Source organism: Triplophysa rosa, linkage group LG17, assembly GCF_024868665.1.
Source record: "Triplophysa rosa linkage group LG17, Trosa_1v2, whole genome shotgun sequence".
Classification (NCBI taxonomy): Eukaryota; Metazoa; Chordata; class Actinopteri; order Cypriniformes; family Nemacheilidae; genus Triplophysa; species Triplophysa rosa.
The window spans coordinates 1,728,840-1,743,305 of NC_079906.1; the positions used below are offsets into that span (position 1 = coordinate 1,728,840).

Here is a 14,466-nt window from a genome sequence, read left to right on the forward strand (position 1 = left end):
TAATGAGCAGTAAAATTGGTAACTAGATGTGCAAAGTGACACAATGCCTCACAGAAGTGGTGTTAACCACCACGCAAACCACACAAATGTGTAGGGCCCTGCAAGCTTGGGGGCTCCCCAGTGGCCACAAGCGGTTAAATAATTTGTGTTTTGGATGTCGATCGGCCTGCATGTGCTGCACCGGAGTATGTCAAACGCACCTAATATCAGACATACCTGTCAGCGTTCCTACTCCTGCACTTACTCTCCAGGCCTCTAGAGGCCAGCGGTTTCCCTCTGCTGTTCTCATTTATATCCATATCACCTGTACCTTGTTATCTCTAGGGTATTTAAGTTGTTTGTTTTCCCTGCTATTCACTCAGTTATTGGGTCTTGACTGCCAGTCTGACGTTTTACCCTCAATGCTTCCCTCCATCTTCGGGTATGAGAACTTAGTCATTGTTTATGTTATCATTTATGTTCTCTCGCATGGTTTTCTCCCCTTGTGGAGTTATTTTTTATATACCTCAGTCCGAGAAAAACCTTTGTTGGATTATTCTTTTACGAAAGGATTTTTTTGTTGTTGTTTAAATAAAAACACTTTGCCTGGAGAACTGTCTGGAGTGTTTCGTTTGGGTCCTATTCAACCTTCTGTGGCCTAGCGGCAGATCACCCAGCTACTACACCGGAGATCTGAGTTCTAGGCCAGCTCTTGACAATACCTGACCCAGTTGAAAAAACAATCAAAACTTTTAATTCATGTAGGGGGTTGGGTTACCCGCGCTTTGACGCTCAGCCAGAGGCGCAATTGTCCAATCATTTACAGGACCAACATTTTTTATGCTTCAAATAAAGTAAGTTGTGCTGGAGAAAAGTTGTCAACACATGTCAACGTGATTTTTAAAACGTCTTACAATTAATGCTGCTCGATATTGTGAATTATATTTTGCTGTAATTAGATGCATCTGCGAAAATTGTATGATAATTAGACCCTGGCTCCATATAGCGTTAATAACAAACTGCTGATTTGGGTTTTGCTTGAAATTACATTAGTAAGACTAATGCAATTGTTGTAATTGCCTAGTTTATGTCAGTCTTTAGTTAGTTAGATCACAGCATCAAATGTGTTTTTAGGCAGGAAAATATATTTGATACACTTAAATGTGTCTTCTCAAAACCATACCCAATTACCCCTGAACTATGTGCTTTGGGCTTAATCCTGGTAGATTTATCATTACCAAGTCATCACATAAAAATGATTGATATCTGCTCAATCCTTGTGTGGCACTCACATAGGTTTAAATCCAATTAATTTCAACCGACTACGCCACCCTGGTGGGGCGCCAGGGAAATCCTCCCAATAAGGACACAAATGTCAGGAAATGTGAGGGGAACCCAATTGCAGGCAGGCGGGATTGAAGGGGTTAACAGAGAGTTTATTATACAAAACAAAAACCCACGATGGGGAGTAAACAAGAACAAGATAATAAGAAAAAGGGACGTAAACTAACTAACACTAAAGTAACATACACTTGACAAGTACTAAACTAAACACTTACTATGGCAGACGAAACAGCAACAAGAGGCACAGGCATACGGGGAACATCAGAACATGGAACGCAGTCACTTCTTGTTTGCTGAGAGCGCGTGGTTTGAATCGGAGCTCTTTCAAACTTATTCTTAATACATTGTTTATTCTTGATATTGTCATGAAATACGGAGTGGAAGAACCCAGATGCAGGCAGGCATGAAGGGGTTCACAACACAAGACTTTAATATAAATACAAAGAAACAAAAACACCCACGATGGGGAAAATAGAACTAAGAGTATATATATATATATAAAAGAGTAAACACAACAACTTCCCTCAAGGGGGCAAAAACGAGAACTAAATAATAAACAAACTAACAGGCATAACACGGCAGAAACAACACGAGAAACTCACAGAACAGCAAGAACGGGAACGTTGACCATAAACAATACACCAGCACAGGACAAAGAAACAAGAGGGCATTAAATAGGCAAGACAAACGAAAGATAATTACACAGGGCAGGTGGGAAACATTAGACACGGGAGGAAGGCAATACATGAGACGAGAGGGGCGGGGCCAATGACAAGACATGAGAAAACACATGAGAGGTAAAAACAAACAACTCATGGTTTTCTCACATAAAACCTAAGGGCTCTGTCCCGATCCCGCCACATGACTAGAACTTCATAAACAAGACGGTGGGACCGTGACAGTTATATCTTAAGACTTGTGTTTTAAATTGTTATTCACCGAGGGTAAAACATATCCTTAAGTATATCCCATACCAAAAATCGTCCTTAAACGCACGATAATTAATTTTTATCGGATCATTCGCTATTAGCATTCCCAGCCTGCCTGCTTACTGCTTAACACACTGTTCTCATTATTACATCACCAATGGCTAATGTTTCAGATGTGTTTGTACCTCTGAGTGCAGATGAGGAAACGTTCGCACTTCAGTCGGAATTGGAGGCTGTGGAGAAGCAGATCCAGGATCTACTAGAGAAGCAGACACGGCTGCGAGATCGTAAAACGGCGCTGAAAACATCCAGAGCTGACGCTCGCAAATCCGCGGTAAGTTTTCATCGCGATTTTAATACTCCTTCCACTTCTACTCCGCGTGTTTCTCTGCACAGAGCCCAGGCTTCGAGAACACGGTCAGCCCAAATGAACTTCACTCCTGCACCGGCACACCCATGGCGAAAGGCGCGAGCCAGGACTGGAGCGATGACCCAACCGCCGCCACCGGTCTTCGAGATCCCGACCAGGAACCGCTTTGCCGCCCTCTGCGAGACGGAATGCAACGCTGTGGTCATCGGAGACTCAATCGTCTGGAACGTACGCGCTTCCTCCACTAAAGGTAAGGTGTGCACTCATTGTTTTCCTGGCGCCCGTGTTCTTGATGTCTCTGCGCAGGTACCTGCGATCCTGCCTTTTGTAGTGGAAGTGGACGCCTCAGAAGTGGGTGTAGGGGCCATTCTGTCACAGAGAGGTCAGGATGGAAAGTTACACCCTTGCACCTTCATGTCCCGCCGTCTGTCGGACGCCGAGCGCAACTACCACGTGGGGGATCAAGAGTTGCTTGCGGTAAAACTGGCCTTGGAGGAGTGGCGCCACTGGCTTGAGGGAGCTCAGCACCCTGTCCAGGTTCTCACGGACCACAAGAATCTGGAATATCTCCAGCAGGCTAAACGATTAAATCCTCGACAGGCTCGATGGTCCCTGTTTTTTAATCGATTCCAGTTTATCCTGTCTTACAGGCCTGGCACCAAAAATGTCAAGCCAGATGCCTTGTCCCGAGCCTACTCTCCTGAAACTCTAGAGAAGCCTTTGGCCTCGATTGTTCCGAGGTCTAGGATTGTGGCACCCATTCAGTGGGACCTGGAAAAGGTGGTGCGAGGGGCCCTTGCCCGTGAGCCCGATCCGGGCGGTGGTCCTCCGGGAAGCCTGTATGTCCCTCAATCTGTCCGGGCCCGGGTCTTGCAGTGGGGTCATGATTCCCCCATGACTTCCTCCAGAGGCGCTTTTGGTGGCCCTCCATAAAGAAGGACGTGAAGGTGTATGTGGAGGCTTGCCTGGCGTGCAACCAAGGAAAGTCTACACGTCAGCGACCTCAGGGGTTGCTTCATCCATTACCTGTTCCCCACCGGCCGTGGTCGCACCTTTCACTGGACTTCGTTACGGGGCTCCCACCATCCCAGGGTAACACAGTTATTTTAGTGGTTGTGGATTGGTTCTCTAAGGCTGCCCGGTTCATTCCTCTGCCCAAGCTACCTTCAGCCAAGGAGACAGCCGAGCTCCTCATGAACCATGTATTCAGGATATTTGGAATTCCCCGGGACATCATCTCCGACCGAGGTCCCCAATTCTCATCCCGGTTCTGGGGAGCTTTCTGCAGACTCATCGGGGCTACGGCCAGTTTATCATCTGGATTTCATCCAGAATCCAATGGTCAGATGGAGCGGATAAATCAGGATTTGGAAACCACCCTGCGATGCATGGCTGCCAATAATCCCACTACTTGGGCCACCTATATCATTTGGGCCGAATATGCTCACAACACCCTCCAGTCCTCGGCTACTGGACTGTCTCCCTTCGAATGCCAGTTTGGTTACGCCCCTCCATTATTCCCGGAGGAAGAGGCACAAGTTAGCGTTCCATCGGCCCAGCGCTTCATCCAGCGCTGTCGGCAAACCTGGAGGAAGACCAAGCATACCCTCCTTCGGACCTCCCAGAGGTATCGTAATCAGGTTAATCGCCACTGCCGGAGGCCCCCTCACTTCCGACCCGGCCAAAGAGTCTGGTTAGCTACCAAGAATCTGCCCCTCCGAGTCGAGTCCAAGAAGCTTTCCCAGAAATACATCGGCCCTATTCGCATAGCCAGGAAAGTTAACCCAGTTTCATTTCGTTTGTTTCTCCCTCGTTCCCTTAGAATTAACCCTACTTTTCATGTTTCACTACTAAAACCTGTCTTGTCTTCTCCCTTTGCCCCCCCACGCAGACCTCCTCCCAGGATCATCGACGGTCAACCAGCCTACACGGTTCGCCGGATACTGGACTCCCGAAGGGTCCAGAACTCCATACAGTATCTGGTGGACTGGGAAGGCTACGGGCAGGAGGAACGCTCCTGGCTTCCAGCCAAAGACATCCTGGACCCTAATTTGATCCGAGAATTTCGCTCCCGTAGGCCAGGAAGTTCTGGAAGGAACTGCAGGAGCCGTTCCTAGAGGAGGGGGTTCTGTCAGCGTTCCTACTCCTGCACTTACTCTCCAGGCCTCTAGAGGCCAGCGGTTTCCCTCTGCTGTTCTCATTTATATCCATATCACCTGTACCTTGTTATCTCTAGGGTATTTAAGTTGTTTGTTTTCCCTGCTATTCACTCAGTTATTGGGTCTTGACTGCCAGTCTGACGTTTTACCCTCAGTGCTTCCCTCCATCTTCGGGTATGAGAACTTAGTAATTGTTTGAGACGGCAAGCAGACAGTTGGTTAAGCCATACTGTCTGCTCCCTGACCTGGGCCCCAGCGAGTCAAGTTTTAGCATTAGCATTAAGACTTTTTGCCATATTTCTAGACAGGATGGAAGTCCCAGCCCAGGAGGGATGGAGACCATCTCGTTTCAACAGGTCAGGTCTGCCCTCAAAACTCTTCCAGTTATTTATAAAAACTATATCATTCTGCAGGCACCACTCAGACAACCAGCCATTTAGTGATGATAATCTGCTATAAATCTCATCACCACGATAAGCAGTGAGGGGGCCAGAGAATATTACAGTGTCTGAAATCATGCTTGCGAGCTCACACACCTCTTTAATGTTATCTTTTGTGATCTCCGATTGACGGAGTCGAACATCATTTGTGCCGACTTCTCTCTGACAAGGCGCTCTCCTGGGCCTCTGCAGTGTGGCAGACTAAGGATGCCTGTTGTGAGTCCTACACGGCTTTTGAGGAAGAGTTTAAGCGAGTGTTTGATCATCCAGTCAGCGGTAAGGAAGCTTCCAAGCGCCTGTTCTCTCTCCATCAAGGTTCCCGCAGTACGGCAGATTTTGCAATCGAGTTTCGGACCATAGCCGCAAGGAGCGGATGGAACGATGAGGCGCTGCGGGCCTGCTTCCAGAGAGGGTTGACTGAACCTCTTCAAGATGAGTTAACCACCCGAGAACCAGCTAAGGATCTTGAGTCCCTAATAGCTTTGGCCATCCGCCTGGACAATCGTCTGAGAGAGCGGAAGGCCGATCGGCGCAAGGATTCTCTGTCCCAAGGATTCCTGAGCAGGGCTGTTTCTCAGGGTTGTGTCCCTCCATCCAATGATTCCCCGGAGGACATGCAATTGGGTCGCTCTAGACTTTCTCCCACCGAGAGAGATCGATGCATGAGGGAGCGTCGTTGCCTCTATTGCGGTGCTTCTGGCCACTTCCGCTCCACTTGTCCTGAGCTATCGGGAAACATCGGCCCCCACCCAACTATAGGAGGGTTGTGATGGGGAAAATTAGAGCTCCTCCTACCAACGCTGTACTAGCTGTTCCTACCATACTTTCCTGGGAGGGGCACCAGCATTTGGTCCAGGCTATGATCGATTCTGGAGCCGCACGTAATTTCCTGGATCTGTCCTGGGCCAAGAAGACCAAGGTGCCCATCCAAATCCTTTCCCACCCCCATTCAGTCACAGCCTTGGACGGCAGACCTCTGGAACCGGGTAAAGTAACAGAGGTCACTCATTCCCTGCGACTTACTGTCCTACAACATCAGCAGGAGGAGACCTTCTTTCTTATCGACTCCCCCGAATACCCTATTATCCTGGGTTACCCTTGGCTGTGCACACATAATCCCCGGATTGACTGGCACTTGCACCATTCTTAGCTGGGGTTCCTCTTGCGAAGTAACCTGCCTACGTGAGAGTGCCTCAGTCCCTAGTTTCGAGTCCCAAGAGTCTGTCGACTTGTCTCGAGTCCCCAGTGTCTATCATCGGTTCAAAACAGCATTCAGCAAAACCCGGGCAACCTCCTTACCACCGCACTGCACATATGACTGTGCTATTGACCTTCTCCCTGGTTCATGCCCTCCCAGGGGTCGGATCTTCTCTTTGTCTCCCCCTGAGCGCTTGGCTATGGAAGCCTACATTAAGGAGTCCCTGGCAGCCGGTCTCATCCGTGCCTCTACTTCTCCGGCTGGGGCGGGTTTCTTCTTTGTGGAGAAGAGAGATGGGGGTCTTAGACCTTGTATTGATTACCGGGGACTCAATAAGATCACGGTTCGGAATCGATATCCCCTTCCTCTCATGGCCACAGCTTTCGAGCTGCTTCAAGAGGCTTCTATCTTTACTAAGCTGGATCTCCGCAATGCCTACCATCTCGTGCGGATCCGACAAAGGGACGAATGGAAGACTGCATTCAACACCCACACAGGCCACTATGAATACCGGGTGATGCCGTTCGGGCTCACCAATGCCCCTGCCATCTTCCAAGCACTGATAAACGACGTTCTCCGGGACATGCTTAATCTATTCGTCTTTGTATACCTTGACGATATCCTTATTTTCTCGAGATCATTGGAGGATCATAAGGGGCAAGTTAGCAGAGTTCTCCAGAGACTCCTCGACAACCATCTCTATGTTAAACCAGAGAAGTGTGAGTTTCATGTCACCAAAGTCCAGTTTCTTGGCTTCATCATCACCCCTGGTCACCTGGAGATGGATCCTAAGAAAGTCGAGGCAGTCCGCAACTGGCCCATACCCACTACTGTTAAAGAGGTTCAACGAGTCATTGGCTTCGCAAACTTCTATAGGAGGTTCATTAAGAATTTCAGCACCGTGGCTGCCCCCTTGACGGCTCTTACCAAGGGAGGAGGAACCAAGATTCACTGGGGTCCAGAAGCAGCAAGGGCCTTCGAGGATCTCAAGTGCCACTTCACTTCTGCTCCCATCCTTCTTATTCCTGACCCTGAAAGAACTTTAGTAGTGGAAGTGGACGCCTCAGAAGTGGGTGTAGGGGCCATTCTGTCACAGAGAGGTCAGGATGGAAAGTTACACCCTTGCACCTTCATGTCCCGCCATCTGTCGGACGCCGAGCGCAACTACCACGTGGGGGATCAAGAGTTGCTTGCGGTAAAACTGGCCTTGGAGGAGTGGCGCCACTGGCTTGAGGGAGCTCAGCACCCTATCCAGGTTCTCACGGACCACAAGAATCTGGAATATCTCCAGCAGGCTAAACGATTAAATCCTCGACAGGCTCGATGGTCCCTGTTTTTTAATCGATTCCAGTTTATCCTGTCTTACAGGCCTGGCACCAAAAATGTCAAGCCAGATGCCTTGTCCCGAGCCTACTCTCCTGAAACTCTAGAGAAGCCTTTGGCCTCGATTGTTCCGAGGTCTAGGATTGTGGCACCCATTCAGTGGGACCTGGAAAAGGTGGTGCGAGGGGCCCTTGCCCGTGAGCCCGATCCGGGCGGTGGTCCTCCGGGAAGCCTGTATGTCCCTCAATCTGTCCGGGCCCGGGTCTTGCAGTGGGGTCATGATTCCCCCATGACTTCCTCCAGAGGCGCTTTTGGTGGCCCTCCATAAAGAAGGACGTGAAGGTGTATGTGGAGGCTTGCCTGGCGTGCAACCAAGGAAAGTCTACACGTCAGCGACCTCAGGGGTTGCTTCATCCATTACCTGTTCCCCACCGGCCGTGGTCGCACCTTTCACTGGACTTCGTTACGGGGCTCCCACCATCCCAGGGTAACACAGTTATTTTAGTGGTTGTGGATAGGTTCTCTAAGGCTGCCCGGTTCATTCCTCTGCCCAAGCTACCTTCAGCCAAGGAGACAGCCGAGCTCCTCATGAACCATGTATTCAGGATATTTGGAATTCCCCGGGACATCATCTCCGACCGAGGTCCCCAATTCTCATCCCGGTTCTGGGGAGCTTTCTGCAGACTCATCGGGGCTACGGCCAGTTTATCATCTGGATTTCATCCAGAATCCAATGGTCAGATGGAGCGGATAAATCAGGATTTGGAAACCACCCTGCGATGCATGGCTGCCAATAATCCCACTACTTGGGCCACCTATATCATTTGGGCCGAATATGCTCACAACACCCTCCAGTCCTCGGCTACTGGACTGTCTCCCTTCGAATGCCAGTTTGGTTACGCCCCTCCATTATTCCCGGAGGAAGAGGCACAAGTTAGCGTTCCATCGGCCCAGCGCTTCATCCAGCGCTGTCGGCAAACCTGGAGGAAGACCAAGCATACCCTCCTTCGGACCTCCCAGAGGTATCGTAATCAGGTTAATCGCCACTGCCGGAGGCCCCCTCACTTCCGACCCGGCCAAAGAGTCTGGTTAGCTACCAAGAATCTGCCCCTCCGAGTCGAGTCCAAGAAGCTTTCCCAGAAATACATCGGCCCTATTCGCATAGCCAGGAAAGTTAACCCAGTTTCATTTCGTTTGTTTCTCCCTCGTTCCCTTAGAATTAACCCTACTTTTCATGTTTCACTACTAAAACCTGTCTTGTCTTCTCCCTTTGCCCCCCCACGCAGACCTCCTCCCAGGATCATCGACGGTCAACCAGCCTACACGGTTCGCCGGATACTGGACTCCCGAAGGGTCCAGAACTCCATACAGTATCTGGTGGACTGGGAAGGCTACGGGCAGGAGGAACGCTCCTGGCTTCCAGCCAAAGACATCCTGGACCCTAATTTGATCCGAGAATTTCGCTCCCGTAGGCCAGGAAGTTCTGGAAGGAACTGCAGGAGCCGTTCCTAGAGGAGGGGGTTCTGTCAGCGTTCCTACTCCTGCACTTACTCTCCAGGCCTCTAGAGGCCAGCGGTTTCCCTCTGCTGTTCTCATTTATATCCATATCACCTGTACCTTGTTATCTCTAGGGTATTTAAGTTGTTTGTTTTCCCTGCTATTCACTCAGTTATTGGGTCTTGACTGCCAGTCTGACGTTTTACCCTCAGTGCTTCCCTCCATCTTCGGGTATGAGAACTTAGTAATTGTTTATGTTATCGTTTATGTTCTCCTGCATGGTTTTCTCCCCTTGTGGAGTTATTTTTTTATATACCTCAGTCTGAGAAGAACCTTTGTTGGATTATTCTTTTATGAAAGGATTTTTTTGTTGTTGTTTAAATGGAGTGTTTCGTTTGGGTCCTATTCAACCTTTTGTGGCCTAGCGGTAGAGCACCCAGCTACTACACCAGAGATCCGAGTTCTAGGCCAGCTCTTGACAATACCTGACCCAGTTGAAAAAACAATCAAAACTTTTAATTCATGTAGGGGGTTGGGTTACCCGCGCTTTGACGCTCAGCCAGAGGCGCAATTGTCCAATCATTTACAGGACCAACATTTTTTATGCTTCAAATAAAGTAAGTTGTGCTGGAGAAAAGTTGTCAACACATGTCAACGTGATTTTTAAAACGTCTTACAATTAATGCTGCTCGATATTGTGAATTATATTTTGCTGTAATTAGATGCATCTGCGAAAATTGTATGATAATTAGACCCTGGCTCCATATAGCGTTAATAACAAACTGCTGATTTGGGTTTTGCTTGAAATTACATTAGTAAGACTAATGCAATTGTTGTAATTGCCTAGTTTATGTCAGTCTTTAGTTAGTTAGATCACAGCATCAAATGTGTTTTTAGGCAGGAAAATATATTTGATACACTTAAATGTGTCTTCTCAAAACCATACCCAATTACCCCTGAACTATGTGCTTTGGGCTTAATCCTGGTAGATTTATCATTACCAAGTCATCACATAAAAATGATTGATATCTGCTCAATCCTTGTGTGGCACTCACATAGGTTTAAATCCAATTAATTTCAACCGACTACGCCACCCTGGTGGGGCGCCAGGGAAATCCTCCCAATAAGGACACAAATGTCAGGAAATGTGAGGGGAACCCAATTGCAGGCAGGCGGGATTGAAGGGGTTAACAGAGAGTTTATTATACAAAACAAAAACCCACGATGGGGAGTAAACAAGAACAAGATAATAAGAAAAAGGGACGTAAACTAACTAACACTAAAGTAACATACACTTGACAAGTACTAAACTAAACACTTACTATGGCAGACGAAACAGCAACAAGAGGCACAGGCATACGGGGAACATCAGAACATGGAACGCAGTCACTTCTTGTTTGCTGAGAGCGCGTGGTTTGAATCGGAGCTCTTTCAAACTTATTCTTAATACATTGTTTATTCTTGATATTGTCATGAAATACGGAGTGGAAGAACCCAGATGCAGGCAGGCATGAAGGGGTTCACAACACAAGACTTTAATATAAATACAAAGAAACAAAAACACCCACGATGGGGAAAATAGAACTAAGAGTATATATATATATATAAAAGAGTAAACACAACAACTTCCCTCAAGGGGGCAAAAACGAGAACTAAATAATAAACAAACTAACAGGCATAACACGGCAGAAACAACACGAGAAACTCACAGAACAGCAAGAACGGGAACGTTGACCATAAACAATACACCAGCACAGGACAAAGAAACAAGAGGGCATTAAATAGGCAAGACAAACGAAAGATAATTACACAGGGCAGGTGGGAAACATTAGACACGGGAGGAAGGCAATACATGAGACGAGAGGGGCGGGGCCAATGACAAGACATGAGAAAACACATGAGAGGTAAAAACAAACAACTCATGGTTTTCTCACATAAAACCTAAGGGCTCTGTCCCGATCCCGCCACATGACTAGAACTTCATAAACAAGACGGTGGGACCGTGACAGTTATATCTTAAGACTTGTGTTTTAAATTGTTATTCACCGAGGGTAAAACATATCCTTAAGTATATCCCATACCAAAAATCGTCCTTAAACGCACGATAATTAATTTTTATCGGATCATTCGCTATTAGCATTCCCAGCCTGCCTGCTTACTGCTTAACACACTGTTCTCATTATTACATCACCAATGGCTAATGTTTCAGATGTGTTTGTACCTCTGAGTGCAGATGAGGAAACGTTCGCACTTCAGTCGGAATTGGAGGCTGTGGAGAAGCAGATCCAGGATCTACTAGAGAAGCAGACACGGCTGCGAGATCGTAAAACGGCGCTGAAAACATCCAGAGCTGACGCTCGCAAATCCGCGGTAAGTTTTCATCGCGATTTTAATACTCCTTCCACTTCTACTCCGCGTGTTTCTCTGCACAGAGCCCAGGCTTCGAGAACACGGTCAGCCCAAATGAACTTCACTCCTGCACCGGCACACCCATGGCGAAAGGCGCGAGCCAGGACTGGAGCGATGACCCAACCGCCGCCACCGGTCTTCGAGATCCCGACCAGGAACCGCTTTGCCGCCCTCTGCGAGACGGAATGCAACGCTGTGGTCATCGGAGACTCAATCGTCTGGAACGTACGCGCTTCCTCCACTAAAGGTAAGGTGTGCACTCATTGTTTTCCTGGCGCCCGTGTTCTTGATGTCTCTGCGCAGGTACCTGCGATCCTGCCTTACCGAAACCTGGCTTAAACCAAATGATTATTACGGTCTAAATGAGTGTACCCCACCAAGCTACTGTTATATGCATGAGCCACGTCCGGTTGGTCGAGGTGGCGGTGTCGCAACAATCTTTAGAGACTTTCTTACATAACTCAGAGAACGGAGCATAAATTTAAATCATTTGAAGTGCTTGCGTTGAACATAATTGTTCCAATTGTAGCCAGTTTGCTGAGACATCTGTTTAATTTGATATTTTTTTCATGTCCAAGGAGAAATGTTCTGTAAATTTAGTTAACTTCAGCAAAACTTGTATTAAATTCATTTTTATTAAGTTCTATTCTCATTAGTTCCGATCGGGAGTTCCTATCAGTTGTTGTAGGTGGGCCTTAATTAGTGAGACACCGAAGAGAAATATGTCGCTTCTCCTTTAAGCGTTCGCGCTCAGATGCATGGTGTATGCGAATGGAGAAGCAGAGGTAGTTTTTCTCTCTCGTATTTATCTTGCATTAACTGTCTCTTTGTAAAATAATCATTACATTTATGACGTTAAAACACTCTTAAGAGTTTCTGTCGTAATTCGCATCCGTGCGATTAGCTTATTTTCCTTGAAAGTGGTACTTTTAACAATGTTAAATTTAGTGTTTTGTTTGCACGTGTATCTTTCCACGCAGGAATGAGAGAGTATACCTTTTGAGATGTCTGTGTGTACTAATATTGCCTCACATTACTCTGTTTAAGGTATGTTGTTTCGATCTGTGATCATTAATTTAAATGTCTGAATTTATTCGTGAATTTATTTAGAATGCATGTGTATTTCAGTGTATACTATGCTATCCTTATACAAATTGCCTTGTGGTATATTTGACATATTTACACAGTGTGTTCATGCAAAAAAGAACTTTACTGTACACATAGTGGTTCAACGATCAGATGTTGATGCAATTTAGTCTATAGAACATGTTGCGTATGCATTCTTATGGGTTTACAGCATATTTTAATGTTAACTTTTACAAATGTTATGTATTTTCTATTTTGTTTTATTTGCGCTGTCGTGTTATGTGAGAATTGAGCATTTAATTAACTCATATTAAGAGAAATATGTCGCTTCTCCTTTAAGCGTTCGCGCGCGGATGCATGGTGTATGCGAATGGAGAAGCAGAGGAATGAGAGAGTATACCTTTTGAGATGTCTGTGTGTACTAATATTGCCTCACATTACTCTGTTTAAGGAATAAATCCATCTGCATATCCATCGCCCTGTTTGTGGTTGCGTTTCTGGTGACCACTTGAAGTCTGCTACATAAAACTGGTGCCGTGACCCGGATCCATTTGGTCAGCCGCAGCCGATCGCCGGGGTCAAGCAGTGTGCTGTGACGTCTAAAAGCTGTACCGCGTGGCCAGAGGATCTACGCAGCGGACGTTCAAGTGACGTTATTCGGACATTTGCACACACATACTTTTATCTATCTACCGTGAAGTTCGACATAACACCAGATACGGTACGGTACATTCCACACGTGCACTTCGGACATTTGCACATATTTCACGTTTACATTTACACTTACATTGCTTTGAAGACAGTGGGTTTTCAAATTCTATATCTCACTGAGTGTTTTGCATATCTGTACTCTCTGTATACTCACATATTTCATTAGTTTGTGTTATATTATTTGGAATTCAAATAGTGTACCACACAATATGGCTGGAAGAGGTCGAGATACTTCTGATATGTTCACTCCATTAAATGGGAGGGGTAGAGGCCTGTATAGTGTAAGAGAGAATACAGGGGCCGTACCAAAGCTGTTATTCCAAAGTACAGTGTCAATGCCAGAAGTAAATCCTCATCCTGAGTTAGCACAGCCAACATGTTCCACTCCCTCTGATGGTAGCCCCAATGTCACACAGCAGCTACGGGAGTTAATAGGAGAGCTGGGTAGTCAGATTGGCGAGTCCATCATCAGCCATTTGCTAGCTAGTCAGTGTGCAGCCAACCCATTACCCACAAGTCCATCAGAGTTAACAAAGACTGAGCTCCCACTTGAATCCCCCAAAGTCAACTTCATAGTGAGATCTGACATCAAAGAACCACCTATGTTTAAAGGAGATGAGAGTGACAAGTATACAGTCCAAGAGTGGATAGATGTCATGGAACTGTATTTACAGAAGAGCAGCTGCCCCGAAATGGAGAAAGCCGACACAGTCACGAGTCACCTCCTGGGAAGAGCTAAGAATATAATCAAGGTGGGACTAAAAAGCACTGCTCCTTCTAGTCCAGCTTGTGTCAAGAAAATGTATGACATGTTAAGACACTACTTTAGTGATCACCCTGTGTCACTTCTGCCATTGGCAGATTTCTACGCAACACAGCCTAAAGCTAAAGAAAGCCCCGTAGACTACTGGGTGAGACTGAACTCTGCAGCTGAACGAGCTAGTAGCCATTTAGAACGTAGTGGAGGTAACATGGAGAACATGAGTGCAGAAATAGCCATGATGTTCATACGAAATTGCCC

General features: G+C 46.9%; 2 protein-coding genes across 4 annotated transcripts in view; both read right to left on the minus strand.

Moving 5' to 3' along the window:
- brpf1 (bromodomain and PHD finger containing, 1) overlaps positions 1 to 14,466 on the minus strand; it is a 342,746-nt gene that overhangs the window by 82,414 nt on the left and 245,866 nt on the right. The gene's annotated exons all lie outside the window — the stretch shown is intronic.
- The window catches only part of fgd (faciogenital dysplasia), a 78,379-nt gene that overhangs the window by 55,882 nt on the left and 8,031 nt on the right, over positions 1 to 14,466 (minus strand). Inside the window, exon 1 of one of the 2 annotated variants that reach the window (XM_057355924.1) lies at positions 1,539 to 1,658. The exons of the other annotated variant lie outside the window; for it this stretch is intronic. Within the exon in view, the coding sequence (XP_057211907.1) occupies positions 1,539 to 1,574 (36 nt within the window). The 5' untranslated portion in view covers positions 1,575 to 1,658. Of the gene's footprint in view, positions 1 to 1,538; positions 1,659 to 14,466 lie in introns of those variants that run through there. 2 annotated transcript variants of the gene reach the window in all.